At 45.7% G+C, this 19,447-nt stretch overlaps 1 protein-coding gene across 1 annotated transcript in view; it reads right to left on the reverse strand.

The window, feature by feature from the left end:
* LOC122929326 (histidine N-acetyltransferase-like) overlaps positions 1–14,953 on the reverse strand; it is a 34,951-nt gene extending 19,998 nt beyond the window's left edge. The window contains exon 1 of the mRNA XM_044282853.1: positions 14,771–14,953. Within this exon, the coding sequence (XP_044138788.1) occupies positions 14,771–14,953 (183 nt within the window). The remainder of the gene's footprint in view (positions 1–14,770) is intronic.
* Between the last annotated feature and the right edge of the window lie 4,494 nt (positions 14,954–19,447).

The raw sequence follows: 19,447 nt of genomic DNA on the forward strand, positions 1-19,447 counted from the left end.
ACACTGCACAGCCTCAGGAAGTGGTGGGGTGTACAAATACCATGACAGTTGCAACTTCAATCTGCACTACCACTCTTATACTCTGCAGCTCTCTACCAGGCTCATTGCAAGAAGGGATGCCTGCGGTCTCTGAGTAAGCCACACATTCAAGGACCTGCCAAAATCCTCTCCGCAAGCCTGTGAGCCAATCAGGACAAGACATTCTGCCTCACTGGAGGATCAGCCATCATTATGAAAATTGTCCCAGATCAAAAGCAGAAAGCAAATGTGCCCTGAGCCTCCACCATCCTATCCAAGATAATAACTACCCTACAGGATATGGAGGATCAGTTGTCTGGCAGTTGTAAGATCAGAAATGGGGACTCCCACCTATTTTTTACAGCCAATTGCTATGACCCCCAGTGATACATTACACCAATCCTTCAGCCTGGGGGCAGTTCAAGCATTTGTTAACTGCAAGTGGAGGTCTTGATAGGAAGCCAGAAATTAAGGCAACATTCATTTAAACTTTTTTTCATTCATTTTAATGGTTTTTGCATGTCTATACTTATCTCTTTTATTTTTTAAAGATTGGATATTTTGTATAATCTTTGCCATTTTATTTTTCAATTTTGATTTGGAGGAGACAAATGTTTCCTCTTTTCATAATGAAAAGAAAGGGATGTTTTTCAAGTTGTCAGATTAGTTCAGAAAAAAGAGACATCTTAAAACTGACCAAATAAAAGCAAAATTGTCTTAAAAATTTAAGCTAAAGTTAATGCCCAAAGTTTTTTAACCTTCTAAAAAGAGTGGAACACAGCAATAAATCTTTTTTTGTTATTTAAAAAAAATATATAAAAAATCATAAAGCTAGAGTTTTTTCAACCCCCATGCCTGTTTTTAAGAGCTTTCCTAAAAGGAACGATCTGCTTACTCTCTAATTAGAGATGAGCGTATTTCTAAAAAATTCGATTCGGTTGGTTTCGCCGAATTTTCCGAAAAGATTTGATTTGAATTTATTTGTGGCAAATCGCATTAAAAAACGGCAATTTCCTAGCTTCAGAGAGCCTGTATGGTGGTGTAGAAAACTATGTCTTGCAGTAACGCACATAGGTAGTCTTCTGTGGTAGTGATACAATACTGTGAGTCAGTATGACACGCAGATAACAGGCGTCGCTCTTAGAATTACTGCACACTTCACTTATTTCGGCAGTCACGAGGAACTGACCAAATAACTCAAGCATACACTCAGCCTTACAGGTCAATGTTAGCACCAAGAAGAAGTGCACTCCTTTTACACCCTCGTCAGCTGATTCCACATAGATGTCTACAGAACCTGTTCTATTAAATCCTTATAAAAGTAGAGCCCACACTTACGGAGTGGATAGGGTGTCAGCAGTAAGTTTGTGTTGACGTCACTGATTATTTTGCCCTTCCTCTGATCCATCAGAACAATAACCCCCCAAAAAAAGGATCCTGTCTGCTCAGCATCCGCCTCTGTTAGCGTTTGGTCAGTAATCCATCAGTATTGCTAAAGTAAAAAAAAAAACAGAACTGGATCCAAAACAGAGATGACACATGGATGGAATATTTTCATGTCTTCTGTGTTTTGTACCCACTCCTGCTTTTGGCTACCAAATTATAAGCCATTTCTGAGGGGACCATGTCATACAGGCCTTACAACATCAACATAGACAAAATCCGTTGTGGTCTCATTTTTCCGTCCTTCTGGCAGATTAGAAGAAGGGTCAAATAATTTATGATGTTAACCAGGCAAAATAGTGGTCAAGTCATGAAGTGGGGACTATGGGAACAGCATGAGTAGTCCACAGAGTAGCCAAATGACATAGTGGTGAGATGACAGCAGCATGAGGAGACCACAGAGTGGCCAACTGACATTGTGGTTAGGTATCAGCAGCAACAGGAGACCACCGAGTGGCCCAATGATAGAGTGGGGAGGTGGCAGTAGCATGAGGAGATCACAGAGTGGCCAAGTGACATAGTATTGAGGTAGCAGCAGCCTGATAAGAGCACAGACTGGTGATGTGGCAGCAGCATGAGTAGAACACAGAGAGGCCCAATGGTATAATGTTAAGTTGGCAGTAGAATGAGGAGACCACAGTGTGGTGTAGTGGCAGCAGCCTGAGAAGACCACAGAGTGGCCTAGTGACATAGTGTTGAAGTGACAGCAGCATGAGGAGACCACAGAGTGGCCAAGTTACATAGTGTTGAAGTATCAGCAGCATGAGAAGACCACAGAGTAGTGATGTGTCAGCAACATGAGGAGACCACAGCGTGGCCCAGTGACATAGTGTTGAGGTGGCAGCAGCATGAGGAGACCACAAAGTAGTGATGTGGCAGCAGCATGAGGAGACCACAGAGTGGTGATGTAAAAGCAGCATGGGGAGACCACAGAGTGGCCCAGTGACATAGTGATGAGGTGGCAGCAGCATGAGGAGACCACAGAGTGGTGATGCGGCAGCAGCATGAGAGACCATAGAGTGGCCCAGTGACATAGTGTTGAGGTTGCATACGCAGGACACCACAGAGTGGCCCAGTGACATAGTGTTAAAGTGGCAGCAACATGAAGAGCAATAAATAAAGAAATCCGCAGCACTCTTCAGGTGATGGTGAATAAAATGGATTTATTCCATACAGCAGCAAGGAAGTGCGACGTTTCGACCGCTCCCGGTCTTTCTCAAGCAATTGCTTGAGAAAGACCGGGAGCGGTCGAAACGTCGCACTTCCTTGCTGCTGTATGGAATAAATCCATTTTATTCACCATCACCTGAAGAGTGCTGCGGATTTCTTTATTTATTGCTATTTGACTGTGGATCACCGGCCAGGATCCCGATCTGCTGGCACCAACATTACCGTGATACAAGGTATAATATATGGACTTTCCAAATTGGCCTTTTCTTTGGACATAGTAGTGCTGCCGGACCCATCCTTATAGCAACATGAAGAGACCACAAAGTAGTGATGTGGTAGCAGCATGAAGAAACCACAAAGTGGTGATGTGGAAGCACAGAGTGGCCTAGTGACATAGTGTTGAGGTGGCAGCAGCATGAGGAGACCACAGAGAGGCCCAGGGACATAGTGTTGAGGTGGCAGCAGCATGAGGAGACCACAGAGTGGCCCAGTGACATAGTGTTGAAGTAGCAGCAGCATGAGAAGACCACAGAGTAGTGATGTGTCAGCAGCATGAGGAGACCACAGTGTGGCCCAGTGACAGAGTGGGGAGGTGGCATCAGCATGAGGAGAGCACATAGTGGCCTTGTGAAAGAGTGTTGCGGTGGCAGGAGCATGAGGAGACCACAGAGTGGCACAGTGAAATAGTTTTGAAGTGGCAGCAGCATAAAGAGACCACAGAGTAGTAATGTGGCAACAGCATGAGGAGACCACAAAGTGGCCCAGTGACATAGTGTTGAGGCGGCAGCAGCAACAGAGTGGCCCAGTAAAATAGTGTTAAAGTAGCAGCAGCATAAGGAACCACAGAGTGGCCCAATGACATAGTGTTGAAGTATTAGCAGCATGAGAAGACCACAGAGAAGTGATGTGTCAGAAGCATGAGGAGACCACAGTGTAGCCCAGTGACAGAGTGGGGAGGTGGCAGCAGCATGAGGAGAGCACATAGTGGCCCAGTAACAGAGTGTTAAGGTGGCAGCAGCATGAGGAGACCACAGAGTAGTGATGTGGCAGCAGCATGAGGAGACCACAGAGTAGTGATGTGGCAGAAGCATGAGGAGACCACAGAGTGGTGATGAGGAAGCAGCACGGGGATACCACAGAGTGGCCCAGTGATATAGTAGTGAGGTGGCAGCAGCATGAGGAGACCACAGAGTGGTAATGCAGCAACAGCATGAGAGACCACAGAGTGACCCAGTCACATAGTGTGGAGGTTGCATAAGCAGGACACCAAAGAGTGGCCTAGTGACATAGTGTTAAAGTCACAGCAGCATGAAGAGACCACAAAGTGGTGACGTGGAAGCAGCACGAGGAAACAACAGAGCGGCCTAGTGACATAGTGTTGAGGTGGCAGCTACATGATGAGACTACAGTGTGGTGAAGTGGCAGCAGCATGAGAGGACCACAGAGTGGCCCAGTGACACAGTGTTGAATTAGAAGCAGCATGAGGAGACCACAGAGTAGTGATGTGTCAGCAGCATGAGGAGACCACAGCGTGGCCCAGTGACAGAGTCTGGAGGTGGCAGCACCATGAGGAGAGCACAGAGTGTCCCAATGACAGAGTGTTGAGGTGGCAGCAGCACGAGGAGACCACAGAGTGGCACAGTGAAATAGTTTTAAAGTGGCAGCAGCATGAAGAAACCACAGAGTAGTGATGTGGCAGAAGCATGAGGAGAACACAAAGTGGCCCAGTGACATAGTGTTGAGGTTGCAGCAGCATAAGGAGACCACAAAATGATGTGGCAGCAGTATGAGGAGACCACAGAGTAGTGATGTGACAGCAGCATGAGGAGACCACCGAGTGGTGATGTGGAAGCAGCATGGGGAGACCCCAGAGTGGCCCAGTGACATAGTGATGAGGTGGCAACAGCATGAGGAGAACACAGAGTGGTGATGCAGCAGCAGCATAAGAGACCACAGAGTGGCCTAGTTACATAGTGTTGAGGTTGCATAAGCAGGACACCACAGAGTGGCCCAGTGACATAGTGTTAAAGTGGCAGCAACATGAAGAGACAACAAAGTAGTGATGTGGCAGCAGCATGAAGAAACCACAGAGTGTTGATGTGGAAGCAGCATGAGGAGACCAAAGAGTGGCCTAGTGACATAGTGTTGAGGTGGCCGCAGCATAAGGAGACCACAGAGTGGGCAGGTGAAATAGTGTTGAAGTATCAGCAGCATGAGAAGACCACAGAGTAGTGATGTATCAGCAGCATGAGGAGACCACAGCGTGGCCCAGTGACAGAGTGGGGAGGTGGCAGCAGCATGCGGAGAGCACATAGTGGCCCAGTGACAGAGTGTTGAGGTGGCAGTAGCATGAGGAGACCACAGAGTGGCACAGTAAAACAGTTTTGACGTGGCAGCAGCATGAAGAGACCACAGAGTAGTGATGTGACAGCAGAATAAGGAGACCACAAAGTGGCCCAGTGACAGTGTTGAGGCGACAGCAGCATGAGGAGACCACAGAGTGGCCCAGTGAAATAGTGTTGAAGTAGCAGAAGCATAAGGAGACCACAGATTGGCCCAATGACATAGTGTTGAAGTATCAGCAGCATGAGAAGACTACAGAGTAGTGATGTGTCAGCAGCATGAGGAGACTACAGTGTGGTCCAGTGACAGACTGTTGAGGTGTCAGCAGCATGAAAAGACCACAGAGTCGCCCAGTAACATAGTGTTGAAGTAGCAGCAGCATGAGTAGACCACAAAGTAGTGATGTGTCAGCAGCATGAGGAGACCACAGCGTGGCCCAGTGACAGAGTGTGGAGGTGGCAGCACCATGAGGAGAGCACAGAGTGGCCCAGTGACATAGTGTTGAGGAGGCAGCAGCATGAGGAGACTACAGAGTAGTGATGTTGCAGCAGCATAGGGAGGTCACAGAGTGACCCAGTGACATAGTTATGAGGTGGAAGCAGCATGAGAAGACCACAGAGTGGTGATGCAGCAGCAGCATGAGAGATCACAGAGTGGCACAGTGATATAGTGTTGAGGTTGCATAAGCAGGAAACCACAGAGTGGCCAAGTGAAAGAGTGTTGAGGTGGCAGCAACATCAGAAGACCAAAGAATAGTGATGTGGCAGCAGCATGAGGAGACCACAGAGTGGCCCAGTGACAGAGTGGGGAGGTGGCAGCAGCATGAGTAGATCACAGAATGGCCCAGTGACATAGTGTTAAAGTGTCGGCAGCATGTAGAGACTACAGAGTAGTGATGTGGAAGAAGCATGAGAGACCACAGAGTGACCAAGTGGCAGAGTAGTGATGTGGCAGCAGCATGACGAGACCACAAAGTTGCATAGTGACATAGTGTTGAGGATGCATCAGCATGAGGAGACCACATAGTAGTGATGTGGCAGCAACATAAGGAGACCACAGAGTGGCCCAGTGACAGAGTGGGGATGTAGCAGCAGCAAAACAAGACCACAAAATAGTGATGTGGCAGCAGCATGAGGAGAAAACAGATTGGCCCATTGACATAGTGTTGAGGAGGTAGCAGCATGAGTATACTACAGAGAAGTGATGTGGCACCAACATGAGAAGATCACAGAGTGTCCTAGTGACAGAGTGGGGAGGGTGCAGAAGCACGAGGAGATCACAAAGTGGCCTTTTGTCATGCCCTGCTCGGGCTACATGCGGAGGTCTGCCAGATTAGCAGCATGTGTCTAAATCTGTTGTTTTGTTTTGGAGTCGAGCTAGATCCGTCTCCCTTCAGGTGCACTGGGTGGGGTTGTTGGTTTAAATTACACCCACTCCCAGTGTTCCGTGCGGGTTATAGCTTCTGTCGGGCTCTGTGAAGGAAGGAAGGATTGGCTTTTCCTGCTCAGAAAAGATAAGTTGGTTGTTGTTTTCTTGTTGTTTGCTGTCTAGGCTGTTAGAGAGACGCCTGTCCCCTCCAGGTTCTGAGGGAGCAGGATGGCTCTATTCCCCTTCACCATCTTAGGGATTCTAGGGTATTTGCAGCCCAGGAACGAGGACACATTATTCCTTTTCTTAAGGGTCTGATCGTTGGCATAGCAGTATAGGGAGAGCTGGTAGGGAAGTGTCAGGAGGTGACCCTGATCCCCAGCTTCTTGCCTAGATACTTGTTTGTTTATTTTTCTGTGTATCTGATATCCTGTCCGCTGTAACACCTTTTGACATAGTGTTGAGGTAGCAGCAGTATGAGGAGACCAAAGAGTGGTGATGTGGCAACAGCATGAGGAGACCACAGAGTGGCCCAGTGACACAGTGTTGAGGTTTCATCAGCAGGAGACCACAGCATGGCCCAGTTACATAGTGTTAAAGTGGCAGCAGCATTTAGAGACAAAAAAGTCGTGATGTGGCAGCAGCATGAGGAGACCACAGAGTGGCCCAATGACATAGTGTTGCGGTGGCAGCAGCATGAGGAGACCACAGAATGGTGATATTGCAGCAGTATAAGGAGACCACAGAATGGCCCAGTGACATAGTCCTGAGGTGGCAGCAGCATGAGGAGATCACAGAGTAGTGACGTGGCAGCAGCATGAGGAGACCACAAAGTGGCCCAGTGACATAATGTTGAGTGGCAGCAGCATGAGAAGACTACAAAGTAGTGATGTGGCAGCAGAATGAGAAGAGTACACAGTATCCCAGTGACAAAGTGGGGTGGTGGCAGTAGCATGAGTAAAAAACTGAGTGGCCTATTGACATAGTGTTGAGGTAACAGCAGCAAAAGGAGACCACAGAGTGGGCTAGTGACATAGTTTTAAGGTGGCAGCAGCATGAGGAGAATGCAGTGTGGTGAAGTGGCAGCAGCATGAGAAGACCACAGACTGGCCCAATGACATAGTATTGAGGTAGTAGCAGCATGAGGATACCACAGAGTGTCCCAGTGACATAATGTTGAAGTAGCAGCATTATTAGGAGAACACAGAGTAGTGTTGCATCAAAAGCATTAGGAGACCACTGCGTTGCCCAGTGACAGAGTGTGGAGGTGGCAGCACCATGAGGAGAGCACAGAATATTGATGTGGCAGCAGCATGAGGAGAACACAGAGTGGCCCAGTGACATAGTGTTGAAGTGGCAGCAGCATGAAGAGACCACAAAGTAGTGATGTGTCAGAAGCATTAGGAGACCACATTGTGGCCCAGTGACAGAGTGTGGAGGTGGCAGCAAAATGAGGAGACCACAGATAGTGATGTGGCAGCAGCATGAGGAGACCACAGAGTGGCCCAGTGACATAGTGTTGAAGTGGCAGCAGCATAAAGAGACCACAAAGTAGTGATGTGGCAGCACCATGAGAAGACCACAGAGTGGCCCAGTGACATAGTGTTGAGGAGGCATCAGCATGAGGAGACTAGAGAGTAGTGATGTTGCAGCAGCACGAGGAGCCCACTGAGTGTCCCAGTGACAGAGTGGGGAGGTGGCAGCAGCATGAGTAGATCACAGAGTGGCCCAGTGACATTGTGTTGAAGTGGCAGCAGCATGAAAAGACCACAAAGTAGTGATGTGGCAGCACCATGAGAAGACCACAGAGTGGCCCAGTTTCATAGTGTTGAGGAGGCATCAGCATCAGGAGACCACAGAGTAGTGATGTGTAAGCAGCACTAGAGACCACAGAGTGACCAAGTGACAGAGTGGAAAGGTGGCAGCAGCATAACGAGACTACAGAGTAGTGATGTGGCAGCAGCATGAGGAGACCACAAAGTTTCCAAGTGACATAGTGTTGAGGATGCATCAGCATGAGGAGACCACAGAGTAGTGTTGTGGCAGCAGCATAAGGAGATCACAGAGTTGCCCAGTGACAGAGTGGGGAGGTGGCAGCAACAAAAGGAGACCACAAAATAGTGATGTGGTAGCAGCATGAGGAGAAACAGATTGGCCCAGTGACATAGTGTTGAGGAGGTAGCAGCATGAGTATACTACAGAGTAGTGATTTAGCAGCAACATAAGAAGATCACAGAGTGTCCTAGTGACAGAGTGGGGAGGGTGCAGCAGCACGAGGAGATCACAAAGTGGCCTTTTGACATAGTGTTGAGGTAGCAGCAGCATGAGGAGACCAAAGAGTGGTGATGTGGCAGCAGCATGAGGAGACCACAGAGTGTCCCAGTGACATAAAGTTGAGGTGGCATCAGCATGAGGATACCACAGAGTAGTGATGCAGCAGCAGCATGACAGACCACAGAGTGACCTAGTGACATAAACTTGAGGTGACAGCAGCATGAGAAGACCACAGAGTGGTCATGCAGCAGCAGCATGACAGACCACAGAGTGGCCCAGTGACATAGTGTCTAAGTGGCAGCAGCATGATGAGACCACAAAGTAGTGATGTGGCAGCAGCAGGAAGAAACCACAGAGTGTTGATGTGGAAGCAGCATGAAGAGACCACAGAGTGGCCTAGTGACATAGTGTTGAGGTGGCAGCAGCATGAGGAGACTGCAGTGTGGTGAAGTGGCAGTAACATGAGAAGATCACAGAGTGGCCCAGTGACATAGTGTTAAGGTGGCAGCAGCAGGAGGAGACCACAGAGTGGCCCAGTGACATAGTGTTGAATTGGCAGCAGCATGAGGAAATCACAGAGTAGTGATGTGTCAGCAGCATAAGGAGAGCACAGAGTGGCCCAGTAACATAGTGTTGAAGAGGCAGCAGCATGAGGAGACTACAGAGTAGTGATGTTGCAGTAGCATGAGGAGATCACAGAGTGTCCCAGTGACAGAGTGGGGAGGTGGCAGCAGCATGAGGAGTCCACAGAGTGGCCCAGTGACATAGTGTTGAGGTGGCAGCACCATGAGGAGACCACAGAGTAGTGAGGTGGCAGCAGCATGGTGAGACCACAGAGTGGCCTATTGATATAGTGTTGAGGTAGCATCAGCATTAGGAGACCACAGAGTGTCCCAGTGACAGAGTGGGGAGGTGGCAGCAGCATAAGTAGATCACAGAGTGGCCCAGTGACATTGTGTTGAAGTGGCAGCAGCATGAAAAGACCACAAAGTAGTGATGTGGCAGCACCATGAGAAGACCACAGAGTGGCCCAGTGACATAGTGTTGAGGAGGCATCAGCATCAGGAGACTACAGAGTAGTGATGTGGAAGCAGCACTAGAGACCACAGAGTGACCAAGTGACAGAGTGGAAAGGTGGCAGCAGCATAACGAGACTACAGAGTAGTGATGTGGCAGCAGCATGAGGAGACCACAAAGTTGCCCAGTGACATAGTGTTGAGGATGCATCAGCATGAGGAGACCACAGAGTAGTGTTGTGGCAGCAGCATAAGGAGATCACAGAGTTGCCCAGTGACAGAGTGGGGAGGTGGCAGCAACAAAAGGAGACCACAAAATAGTGATGTGGTAGCAGCATGAGGAGAAACAGATTGGCCCAGTGACATAGTGTTGAGGAGGTAGCAGCATGAGTATACTACAGAGTAGTGATTTAGCAGCAACATAAGAAGATCACAGAGTGTCCTAGTGACAGAGTGGGGAGGGTGCAGCAGCACGAGGAGATCACAAAGTGGCCTTTTGACATAGTGTTGAGGTAGCAGCAGCATGAGGAGACCAAAGAGTGGTGATGTGGCAGCAGCATGACAGACCACAGAGTGACCCAGTGACATAAACTTGAGGTGACAGCAGCATGAGAAGACCACAGAGTGGTCATGCAGCAGCAGCATGACAGACCACAGAGTGGCCCAGTGACATAGTGTCTAAGTGGCAGCAGCATAATGAGACCACAAAGTAGTGATGTGGCAGCAGCAGGAAGAAACCACAGAGTGGTGATGTGGAAGCAGCATGAAGAGACCACAGAGTGGCCTAGTGACATAGTGTTGAGGTGGCAGCAGCATGAGGAGACTGCAGTGTGGTGAAGTGGCAGTAACATGAGAAGATCACAGAGTGGCCCAGTGACATAGTGTTGAATTGGCAGCAGCATGAGAAGATCACAGAGTAGTGATGTGTCAGCAGCATGAGGAGAGCACAGAGTGGCCCAGTAACATAGTGCTGAGGAGGCAGCAGCATGAGGAGACTACAGAGTAGTGATGTTGCAGTAGCATGAGGAGATCACAGAGTGTCCCAGTGACAGAGTGGGGAGGTGGCAGCAGCATGAGGAGTCCACAGAGTGGCCCAGTGACATAGTGTTGAGGATGCATCAGCATGAGGAGACCACAGAGTAGTGTTGTGGCAGCAGCATAAGGAGATCACAGAGTTGCCCAGTGACAGAGTGGGGAGGTGGCAGCAACAAAAGGAGACTACAAAATAGTGATGTGGTAGCAGCATGAGGAGAAACAGATTGGCCCAGTGACATAGTGTTGAGGAGGTAGCAGCATGAGTATACTACAGAGTAGTGATTTAGCAGCAACATAAGAAGATCACAGAGTGTCCTAGTGACAGAGTTGGAAGGGTGCAGCAGCACGAGGAGATCACAAAGTGATGCAGCGCCGATACCATGTTCTTCTCATTGTCGGTCACCATGGTTCTGATTTTGAGTTGTTGAGGAGAAAGCCAGGATTTGATTTCTTAATGAAGGACGCGGAGCAGTTTCCCCCCTGAAAAGTGGAGAGGAGCCTACGGCATATAATACTTCTCTAACAAAGGGAACAGAAAAGGACAAAGGCAGGTTGATTACAGGGGCCATGCCAACTATGTGTGGTGTCTGAAGAACCCACTGACTCTTTGCTCGGGGTGTCTGATGTCACTTGCGACAAAGTAGAAGACAGACTCACTCATTCAAGCACCGCTGAGTTGCTGGTCAAGACACGACCGCTAAATGACACTGGAAACTAAGCCCTCTCGCTGGGACTCCTGCTGCCACCCCCCCCCCCTTCTTCTGCTGCCTGCGATAGAAACATTTTGGCCAATGCCCGTTCCCTTTGAAGACCCTGTCACCTGCCTGTCTGACATACGGTATGATAAAATAATTAAATTAAAAGGAAATTAATACACCCCAAAAAGCTGTAGAACAATGTAACTTGACCGCAGAGTGGCAAATAAAACATACTTGTTTTTTCCACTAATACACCCCCAAAAAAAGCTGTAGTACGATGCAACTGCACCCCAGAATGGCAAATAAGACGTCCTTTTTTTTACACTAAAAAAATTAACTATAGAACAATTTATGCTCCACCACTAATAACCTTTATTTCAATCACTTTAAAAACTGGGAGTGGACATCCCAAATACAAACAGATGGTTATCAGTGCAGGTCTGTCAGTGCCCCTGTGCGATGAACTATTTAGGGAAAACAGTGAGAGAGGTCAGGAGAAGGATATGTGATCACGTTAACGACGTAGTCAAAAAGAATGTCACGCCAATCGCATCACATGTCAATGAGATTCATGGGGGGGATCCGAGATGTTTGAGGTTCTCCATACTTGAGCTTGTTCCACCATCTCCCCGGGGGGGTAACTGGGATAGGAAAATCCTGCAAAAGGAATGTGAATGGATACATCGATTCTGATCCCAGTTCCCCCCTGGGCATTTGTGAGAGACTGACATTTGCCTGCTTTTTGTAAGTGGCTAATTGCATCCACCTGATTATAGCGTGGATTAATATTAGGATGCAATTGATACTCTACTATCTCCTGTCCTCTAAAGGCCTGGCCTGGTAAATTTTGATTGTTCCAAACAGTTAGCGAAATTTGATTTTTCGCTTGCAAGATTATGACAACCTCTATGACCTTTTAGGTTGAGTTTGATGGTTTTTCGGTGGAGGGACTCTCATCTGCAACATTCACTGTATTTCTCTTTCTTTGTTTATCTGTCCTCCATGTGTTCTAGCCCGGTCCTGAATCCATTTATATATATACTCGTTGTACATTTTTCATATTTATGTACAAAATAGTATGATATCTATTTGGCTCACTTAAACTGATTTTCTATATGACATCTATTTATTTTACCTTTGCTATGACCTTAATAAGGGTTAGCGTTAATATGTGATCAGACTCGGGCTATTACTCATAAATGTTATGCGCAACATGGCTGAGAATCGGCACCTTTACCTGGCAGGCTATTTCCCGATGTCGAGTTGTGGAACAGATTGGGTGATCCTGTGCATCTAGTATCGCCGATCCCTATCCACTGACCGGTATTTTGAGATATCACGTGACCGGAGGCTATGACGTGAGCGCATCATCTTCTGTCATCATGCGTTCCTGCCGGCCGGTAGTTGCGCATTCATGTACATCACATGACCGGAAGTAATCTTCAGCGTTCGTATTTTAAACTCATGGCGGGCATCCTGTGAATGGGGCAGCGTATATAAGGGGGCACCCATCTTACCAGAGTGCATGCTGATGGAGGAGGCACGGAGACCATCGTATATGGACACAGACAATTGTAAATTGGGGCATTTATACCCCATCTATCTGACAGTTGAGATGGCTTGCTAGCAATTGTTGTTTTGTTACAGCGTGGGCCATCCTTATGGATTAAAGGATTTTATGACATCCCCCATTGGACCTGTGATGTTTCATGCTATATCTTATTCAGACTGCAAGTTTTTTTATATTTATGGGAATCTGTTGGAGGTTTATTTCAGATACCATCTCCTCCCTATGTATTTTTTGTTTACAGATACCTGCGGTGGACTTCGCATAGGCCCTGTGACTAGCATAATTACAGACTGGGGCTGACGTTGGTCATATTACTACAATTTGTCTGTAAATAATAGATTGCTCTTCCTGCCATCGGCTATCGATGCCCTATCATATATCTATTGGTATTTATTTCTAGTTGTGGATGCCAAATCCTTTTGACCCCCTGATGAACCCGTGAATGGGAGATACGCGTCGGGGTTTGTTTGCATTACTTAAATCAACATGTGGATTACGCATCCTATCCTGGGTCCTTTACAATATCATGACTGTGAGTGTGAATGTGATCCACCCTTAGGCCCTTCTAACAGGTTTGGGTGTTTTTTGTATTTATATTATTTTTTATAAGCACCTTAACTAGGGAACTGTGATTATCCACATTCATTTTGATATCCCCCCAGGGTCTCGTGAGGGCAATACTAGTCCAGGTACGAGGACAGGGAGTCCCCACCATTAGGGGCCATCCCTGGGCTGAGGAATAGAATAAAGAGAGCAAAGAGACAGATTTCCCACCTCCCTTTTTCCCTGGGTGCTTATTATTGGTCTGTATATATAAGACCTGCACTGATAACCGTCTGTTTGTATTTGGCATGTCCACTCCCAGTTTTTAAAGTGATTGAAATAAAGATTATTAATTTTAAGGGTTATTTTTTGCTGGAGCATGGTTTTAGATTATAACCCAGATATATGTTAATATCTGCTAATTAGCTGGATTTGTCTATAGAACAATTTAAATGCACCGCAGAACGGTTAATATGATGTACATATGTTTCCTATTAATACACCCTGTAAATGGCTGTATCACACAGAACTTGCACCACAATAACAAACAAGGATATAGCATATAATGCAAACCTAAAACCAGCAGTAAAACTGCAAATTGGATCCCCAATAAATGCAGCATGGTGTAATAGAATTGCTCCTATTACTCAGGCTGTAAACTCCCCTACTGAACCCTGTTTTACATAAATGCTGTGGAATGATTCCTCCCTATCCTTTCCCTACACCTTTAATAATCTTTCCCTGAACTTGTATATCGTTTTTTCCGGCACAATAAAGTCTTTCCTACCACTGTCCCTAGCGCCTGCTGACGTCTCTCCCTGCACTAAGCACACTGGCCAAGATGGATGAGGCTATTTATAGGGCTGTGACATCACAGGGCTGGCTGGCTGCTGATTGGCTGCATGGATGGCATTGTGGGTGTTCCTTCATTCCCAGAGTTCTTTGCTCCATGTCCTAACACGTGCAGCAGCCATTTTAGGGGAATTTATATTATTTTTTTGATTCAGTGCGAACTGAATTTTTCCCAAAATGTGGATCAAATTACACTTTATTAACTTTGATTCACTCATCTCTATCTCTAATATATATGGGGATCCTTACTTTCAATTTTGGGGGAAGGGTGAGTCATTTGGTATTTTAATGTACCCAAACCTTTGTTCACACAGAACATAAAGCACTATCAATGGTGTCGGCCATTGGTGCCTTATTTCCTTCTCCCCATTGATAAATATATATATTTTTTTATAAATGTGCCTTCTTCAGGCACCAAGAATATCTTTCCTTCTACTCACCACTTTCCCCTCACACTTGCCAAGAAACATTCTTCTCTGGGGTTCCTCCAGCCATTTATGGTACATGAAAGGCAGATAGTCCGTTCCGTTGTATATCCCACCAGAGATGGACATCACTTCTTCATAGTCTTCAGCTGCTGCAGGTACAAAATCAATTTGTGGAACAGATGTCTCAACCGACATGGTGTCACTGCACAATCTAATTGAGTGCATCTGCTGAAAGAAGAGAAGAAGAAGGTTATGAAACCAGGCAAAGTTCACCAAGTACAGTCCTGATCAAAAGTTTAAGACCACTTGAAAAATGGCAAAAAATCATATTTTACATTGTTGGATCTTAACAAGGTTCCAAGTAGAGCTTCAACATGCAACAAGAAGAAATGAGTGTAAGACAAAACATTTTTTGAGCATTAAATTAATTGAAAAAAATAATTAAACTGAAATAGGATGTTTTTCAGCTGATCGAAATTGTAGGACCACATGCCTTTAAAAGGCCAAATCTGTGCAAAAATGTGGATTCATTGTCATTTTCTGTTAGGTAGTCACACGTTGTGATGGCAAAGGCAAAAAAAAGCTCTCCCTTTTTAAACGTGGTCGGGTTGTTAAACTGCATAGGCAGGGTCTCTCACAGCGCGCCATCACTGCTGAGGTGGGACTCAGTAAGACAGTCATTTGGAATTTCTTAAATGATCCTGAGGGTTATAGAACAAAAAAGTCATGTGGAAGACCCAAAAAATTTCATCAGCACTGAGCCGGAGTATCCAATTGGCTGTCTGTCAAGACACTGGACGATCCTTGACCCAAATTAAGGCCCTTACTAGTGCTGACTGCAGCCCCATAACCATCAGACGGCATCTGAGACTGAAGGGCTTTCAAAAGAAAAAACTTCTTCAAAGACCTCATCTCCTTGAACTGCCACAGAACTGCTCGTTTGGACTTTGCAAGAGAGCACCAAACATGGGACATTCAAAGGTGGAAGAAAGTTTTATTCTCTGATGAGAAAAAAATTAACCTTGATAGTCCTGATGGTTTCCAACATTACTAGCATGACAAGCAGATCCCACCTAAGATGTTTTCTATGTGCCACAGTGGAGGGGGCACCATAATGGTCTGGGGTGCTTTTTCCTTAGGTTGAACAATGGAGCTTCAGGAAGTGCAGGGGCAGTCAAACGGCCGCTGGCTATGTCCAGATGTTGCAGAGAGCATTCCTCATAACTGAGAGCCCTCGTCTGTGTGGTAACAACTGGGTTTTTCAACAGGACAACGCTACAGTACACAATGCTCGCAGGACAAGGGACTTCTTCCAGGAGAATAACATCACTCTTTTGGCCCATCCTGCGTGTTCCCCTGATCTAAATCCAATTGAGAACCTTTGGGGATGGATGGCAAGGGAAGTTTACAAAAATGGACAACAGTTCCAGATGGTAGATGGCCTTCGTGCGGCCGTCTTCACCACTTGGAGAAATGTTCCCACTCACCTCATGGAAACACTTGAATCAAGCATGCCAAAATGAAATTTTGGAAGTGATAAACAATAACGGCGGAGCTACTTATTACTGAGTTCATGTTTGGAAGTTGGATTTCTGTTTTTGGGGGGGGGGGTTTCTTTTTTTTTTTGGAGGTGTGGTCCTAAACTTTTGATCAGCTGAAAAACAGCCTGTTTCAGTTTATTCGTTGTTTTCATAAAATTGAATGCTTAAAAAATGTTTTGTCTCACTCCCATTTCCACTTGTTGCATGTTGAAGCTCTACTTGGAACCTTGTTAAGATCCAGCCATGCTAAATATGATTTTTTGCCATTTTTCAAGTGGTCTTAAACTTTTGATCAGGACTGTATGACACACCCTGTGTCTATGAGAACAGAATTGTTTAGGACATATAGCATGCAGGATTTATAATGGTTATTTATTAAAAGACTTGAGGATTATTTACTTAGAAGGTCCAAATGTGCAAAACTTAGATTAACCAATCAAAGCAGAGGTTTTATTACAGGTTGGATAGTGCAAAGACTTTGATAATGAGACCTGTCAATAGTTGGCATAGTTTATACAGTTTTTCCTATGAGTAACGTAAAAAATGAAAACCAGACATCATAGGACATGACAACTTCTTTCTAACAAAGCTAGAACCAGTGGCATGTCCTTTATGAGGGGAATATCTTTTCATCTGCTGCTCTCTCCTTGTGACAGCTTAGAGGGCTTGTCCTTTATGCTGCATCTCTCTCACTATCACAGCTCAGGGGGCGACTCCTTTCTACTGCAGCTTTCTCCCTATGACAGCTCAGAGTCATATCCTTTTTTCTGCAGCTGTCTCCCTATTACAGCTCATAGGTGTATCCTTTCTGCTGCAGCTATCTCTCTTTCAGAGCTCAGTTGACGTGTCCTTTTTGCTGTAACTCTCTCTCCCTTTCACAACTCTAAGTTGTATCCTTTTTGCTGCGGCTGTCTCCCTATCCCAGCTCATAGGATGTGTCCTTTCTCATGCAGCTTTCTCTTTTTCACAGCTCAAGGTTGGAGTTCACTTTCTGATACAACCCTCTCCCTCCAACTGTAGATATGGCCAGTGGCAGTTAAAGGATGCAACTGAGCATGTGCGACCACGTAAGTGATGTTACTAAGGATAACAGAGAATAAGGAAAGCACAAACAGAAGATGGACTATATAGACCTTGTTGAGGACACCCAATATCCTCTTCAATCGTATTTTTGTTAGACCTGTTTCTTGGAGAGGTGTAACAATATAGTATAAAAAAAACATGCACAAAATTTTGACAATTTCAGCTCTTAAATTTGTCTATTTCAGCTCTTTATCTACCCCTGTCTATCATAGTATTAGGTAAGACTCCTTGGGATGTAGGATGGCAGCATAAGATATGTACACCCAGATAGATAATACCAGTAGGTTTATCTTTCATTCAGTGGAAAACCCGATAAATTGCAGACCTATGAAAAACCTGTCTTTGCTACATTGATCAAGATCTGCTAAGTTCGCTGATTGAGAGTTCTGGAAATTTTAACTTTATTTTCCCATTGAAATGATCATATGAATGGAACTAGGAGACTCATGGATTTTGTGTCTTAGAAATATCGGAGGAAATATATCTAGAAAGGCGCTTCCTGTGCTGGTCTTGACATCCCCTGCATCGGCAGAGGGTGTACCCAAGTTGCAAACAGATAGGATGCCACTTTTCAGGTGCAAGGAAGATGATAAATCTCCCCTATAATGTTGCATGGATTCCAGCATAATAGATTTGAATAGTCACATGATTGGGGTCAGCCTATTTCAGCTCCATGGTACCAGAGATGAAAAGACCCTTCAGATAAATATAAAACCATACCGCTCATTAGAGAGAATGACTGCCGTATTCTTATAAACGATGGGGCTGATTGCTCCCAGACTGATCTCAAGGGCACACAGATGTCTTCCGAAAAAAGCAAATGCGTAAATCTGTCTTTGTTCCCCAGAGCAGTACTTCTTGCTGGATTACAACAGAATATTAATAGATATCATCTCTGTCTCAGCTCAACATAAATACTCAAGTTGTAGGACTTCCAAGGAGATGAAATGACAGCCATACTATGATTGATTTCCATGAATCTTGTGTGGTTCTCGAACTACTGGACCCCATTCTTTGGCACTTCATATTAGATTCTTGATGGTGTCCTTCTGTACTTTATTGTCACCACTTTAATATAGATTAGTGATGAGCGGCAGGGGCAATATTTGAATTTGCGATATTTCTCAAATATTTTGTAGAATATTCGTAATATATATATTCGTGAATTCGCAAATTCGAGATTATATTCTTGATTGCGAAAATCGGCAATGTATTATTCGCGTAATGCGCGCAAAATATCAAGTAGGCAACTTTTCTATTCGTTGCTAGGGATGTTGCTAAGCTGTGACAAAGCCTTCTCATTGGCCCACAAGCTAGAAGAAAGGAGGGGTGATCACCTGAAATGTACTGTGTTAAAAAACAAAACAAAACAAAAGAATATTTGTCATTACGAATATATAGCACTAGATTCTAAATATTCGCAAATTGTCACAAAAAAAATATCGCTTTCGAATATTCTCACTCAACACTAATAGAGATGTGCAAACACCCCCATGTTATGGTTAGGATTTACAAGAGGTCTAATATGTATTTGCCCAGCTTTCGTTTTGCTTGAAATTCAGAAATCTGATGACACCCCTAATTAAATGTAGGCCCCCAAAACAGCCCCAAATACATTTAAAATCACAGGCTAAACCCTGTCAGTATATTAAACCCTCAGAATTAATTCAGATACAAACCCAGACCTAAACTTAATTCACAAACCATACACCTTAAAAAAATCAGACCCCAAAATTAATTCAGACCTAGGGTTGAGCAAACCCAAACTGTAAAGTTCGGGTTCGTACCGAACTTTAGGATTTTTGGACCCCGAACCCGAACATTTAAGTAAAAGTTCGGGTTCGGGTTCGGGTTCGGCGCTTTCTTGGCGCTTTATGAAAAGGCTGCAGAGCAGCCAATCAACAAGCGGTTAACTGTCTGACCTTAGAAGCCATCACAGCCATGCCTACTAATGGCATGGCTGCAGTGGCGTACCGCCCATAGAGGCAGACCACGCCACTGCTATGGGGCCCGCGGCACTGGGGGGCCCGTATCGCAGATAAGGCCCCGCCCACTCATGACCTGC

The sequence above is a fragment of the Bufo gargarizans genome, chromosome 2, assembly GCF_014858855.1.
Source record: "Bufo gargarizans isolate SCDJY-AF-19 chromosome 2, ASM1485885v1, whole genome shotgun sequence".
Taxonomy (NCBI): domain Eukaryota; kingdom Metazoa; phylum Chordata; class Amphibia; order Anura; family Bufonidae; genus Bufo; species Bufo gargarizans.